This window comes from Toxorhynchites rutilus, chromosome 2 (genome assembly GCF_029784135.1).
Source record: "Toxorhynchites rutilus septentrionalis strain SRP chromosome 2, ASM2978413v1, whole genome shotgun sequence".
Taxonomy (NCBI): Eukaryota; Metazoa; Arthropoda; class Insecta; order Diptera; family Culicidae; genus Toxorhynchites; species Toxorhynchites rutilus.
Window position 1 is genome coordinate 61909961 of NC_073745.1, and position 4257 is coordinate 61914217.

The 4257-nt window shown below is 39.1% G+C and overlaps 1 protein-coding gene across 1 annotated transcript in view; it reads left to right on the top strand.

The window, feature by feature from the left end:
• Window positions 1-777: 777 nt before the first annotated feature.
• The window catches only part of LOC129769868 (fatty acyl-CoA reductase wat-like), a 7643-nt gene continuing 4163 nt past the window's right edge, over window positions 778-4257 (top strand). Inside the window, exon 1 of the mRNA XM_055772373.1 lies at window positions 778-1942. Coding sequence (XP_055628348.1) covers window positions 918-1942 — 1025 coding nt within the window. The 5' untranslated portion in view covers window positions 778-917. The remainder of the gene's footprint in view (window positions 1943-4257) is intronic.

Genomic DNA, 4257 nt, shown 5'->3' on the forward strand with positions numbered 1-4257 from the left:
GAATGAGACCATCAATTACGACCGCTTCCGAAACAGGAACACTTCCCATGTTTTCCTATTTGTGTACCATCCGGTGCCACGACTTTAGCCAATGCCATTTCGCCTCGAGGTCGGAAGAAATTGGTGCCAGTTAACGTGGTAATAATACGAATAACTATTATTGTTGATTGCACACAGGTTGATCGATGCTTGGCTCGCACGACCGCGGATCAAAGTCCGCGGATGCTCTTGACGAAGTGTGACGTCTTGAAATGTGATTGATGTTGAGATATTCTTCTTCTCAAATCATATTGGGACTGGGTTGACTTGACGCTAATTCAACCGTGAACTTAACGAGGTACCGACATCGACAAACAACTCGAGAACACTTAAGAACGCTTCAGATCGGCATGAAATTTCTCATTACTTCACGACGGTGTTTTCTGTTGCGTCATTATGGGTCTTTTTTTTGTTTTATCCATAAATTGGAATAAATTGAGAATTGCTGATAGCTAAATAACCTCTCTCACGAATAATTCAACTAGCTAGAAATCACAGGGAAAATCCAGAAACGGCAGTTCGCCATTTTACAGCACCACTCAGCTTGCATCCCGTTGTGATTAATTTCCAGTTCTGCTCCATTCGCAGACAGAATGGAAACGCTGAATGGACTCACCCTTAATGATTTGCAAGCTAGCCAATCTGTCACGGTGTCCGGGGCTACTGGGGCGTCTCATCTGTTCCGTTCACGATATAAACAATCGACACGAAAATCTAACCCTCAGTCGGTAATGATCATTCGGCACGGTACTTTGTTCTCCGGATAGCAATATCCTTCGCACGAGCCTTTGTCGCGATCAATCGTCGTGTGGAACTCCAAGTGAACGTGTTCTCCAGAAACATAGTTAAGTTTTTTTGTGAAAATTAAGGACTTTACTATGGCCACGGAAGACGACTCGAGGAATCAGAGCGTAACAAATTTCTACAAGGATTCGGTGGTGCTAATAACTGGCGGAACAGGATTTGTTGGAAAAGTGCTGATAGAAAAGTTATTGAGGTGCTTCGAAGTGAGCAGAATTTATCTGTTAGTGCGTGAGAAGAAAAATGCGAAAGCCAAGGAACGTCTCCGAGGAATATTTGATGAACCAATTTTTGAAGTGATTAAAAAAAGTAACGCTACGGCTCTTTCGAATGTGATTCCGATCGATACCGACTTTGAACAGGACCAGATCATCAGTGAACATGACCGCGAATTATTGCTTACTGAGGTAACGGTTGTATTCAACGTGATGGCTTCCGTGAAGTTCAACGAGAACATCGAAACGGCTTTGGATACCAATGTTACCTGTTCAAAAAAACTCTTTGATATGGTCGGAGAAATGACTCATATCAAATCAATCGTGCACGTGTCCACCTTCTACTCGAATTGTGATCGAGCCTGCATCGAGGAACAGATCTTCGATGACATTCCGTTCGGTGGCCACGAGAATATCCTCGGGATATTCACTCACCTTCGGAAACATCAGAAGAAACAGCTGACGCCATTCATCCTCGACAAAATGCCCAATAGCTACACTTTCAGCAAGAAATGCGCCGAAGTGATGATCCAACAGCGATACTCTCATCTGCCGATAGCGATCTTCAGACCACCGATCGTGATATCGGCCTACCGGGAGCCTGTTCCCGGCTGGGTCGATAACTTCAATGGAATCGCCGGAATGTGTATTCCGCTGACGCAGGGCAATGCTTACTTCGCTCGTGGGGAACCCGATTTCCCTAGCCATTCGGTTCCGGTGGATTACTGCGTGGCGGCGCTAATAGCTGTTGGCGCCGATCCAAAGGCTGTACCTGGTGAAAATGTACCGGTGTATAATTTTGCTACCGAGAGCAACAGTGTCCGGTGGGGTGAATATGCCCGGCTGATAGCTACGGGATGTCAGTCACGACTGGGGAAAATTTTCGGGTGAGTCAGATTATTAGTGAAAGATAAAGCTCACAGTTCATATTGAAAGCTTGAAAAAAATTGATAAAACTGTAGTTAAAAAAGGTTCAATAATTAATCAAGGACTTTTTTTTTCAATTTATTATGACCATATTTGATTGAGGCTGTTGACGATTCAGCCCCACATGTAGCAACCTTACCGTGCCACTCACTGGCTAAAGAAGGGAACTGACACAGGTATGAGCAAACGAGATCGGTTGAATACTTGACGTAAAACAAGTTTTTTTGGTGATTTGAGAAGAAAAGGATAAAAGGGTACATACAATTTGATTCAATTTAAAGAAGTGTCCAATAGTTTCTGAAGTGAATTATGGTTTTTATTATTTTAATACTACACTATAGCTGTCGTAGGTAGATAAAACTAATTATTATTGCGTACGATTTCCTAAAGATTAAACAATGTTTCCATAGCAAACGCACGCACAATTGAAATAACCTAAAAGAGCCTAATTCAATACTTTTTAAAAGTAAGTTTCCTCCTATTCTAATTAGGTACCAATATTCATCAAATTTAAATCCATGATTAGGACCCTGAAAGGGGAAGTCAAGACATTTGTTTGGGGAGTAATAAGGCTTGAAGCAGTACCGAATTTGTAAGTTCCTACATACGATAGACTTATACAATTTGTAATTATTATTCAATAAATTTCTAGCTTGAAGCATTACCCTAAAAAGAATCGGCGTTTGATTTTATTCCCGAACAGAGGCTATTACTTTTAAGAGCGCTTCCACAATGAGGAACTAATCAAAGCTTGAATACTACCTAGTTAGTTGGAAGATCTTCATATTATAGAATTAAGATATTGGAAACTTTATCCCATTCAGGAGGCGATCTGGCGTAGTGGTAACATCCATACCTCTCACGCAGAGATCACGAGTTATATAGACATAGACTTTTGCTCGTCGATCCTGTTCCTTGCAAACAATACACAAATAACGAGATTGCAGCGTTTACAAAATAAGGTTATGCGCGTTTGATTTTAAGATGTAGTAGATACACTTCCTCTAATTTGAAGTTGGACGCGCTACAGTGGTTATCTGTGAAGCAAAGAATTTATTACTTGACAATGGTGTTCATCTTTAAAATTTTAAACGGTATACTGCCTCGATATTTGTGTGATCGAATTGAAAGAGGAAGTGATGTTCATAGATACAATACAAGAATCGCGTTTACTAAATAGGTCGCAGAACTCATTGTTATATAAAGGGATAAATTTTTACAATTCGATGCCCAGAGAAATAAAACGTGCGGCAACAATGGCAGAGTTTAAGAAAATGTGTATTTCACACGTGGAATCTGTTTTGTGAACAGGTTTTTTATTTTGGAGAAATTTTTTCGTTAAATTATTTACTTATGTTTCCAATTGATTGAAATTACAAAATTTATTCACAGGTGTCATAAACTACCATGTTCGTACTGATGATGATGATGTTTTTCTTTTCAATTTTTTATTGCGTATTTCAAGAAAAAAAATAACAAGAGTTGTCTACGAAAGTTTGAGCCTCGCGCGGTTTTGGTGGGCCTGGACTATATTAATAATGAACACTGGCAGAAAACTGATACACAATGAATTTGTTGTAGGGTCTGTAGTGGAAGCTGGAATGGGGATAGCTCATTCAGGATTCTTGAAAACTGTCTTTTTATCAGATAGTTATACAGGAAAACTTCGATATAACGTACATTTCACTTTCAAAATTGTACGTTGTATCGAATTGTACGTTATATCGAAGAATAATAAAGTACTCACAAACGTAGTCTATAATACATTATTGTGTTGCTGTTTTAGTAAAGTTAATGAATAACTTCAATCAGAAGACGAAACCAGCCTTTCTCATGATGTTTCCCTTCGTACTGTTGATTAAAGCTTGATTCGTTTAGAATCCGGAATTACAAAACCAGCTGTATTTCGGGATTGATTGAAGGTACAAAACTTGTTTTAGCATCACAATACAGATAATTCATTGTTCTATCAGAAAAAAAAATATTGAAAATTTTGGAAATGTGTACGTTATATCGAGGTAAAATGTACGTTATATCGAGTGACGTTATATTGAGGGTACGTTATATCGAAGTTTCCCTGTTTCAAGTATTTCTGAATTGTGGCAGATCTCTTTTATGTTCTAAGCAGAAACTATCAGACATTGGGTTCAATTCCCAATCAGTCAAGGATCTTTCCGGGTTGGAAATTTTCTTGACATGCCTTGAAAAACTTTGGGCCTGAAGTTGAGATTATGTCGAAACGAACTGGAACATTGTTTGTTTTTATTTCACAGTT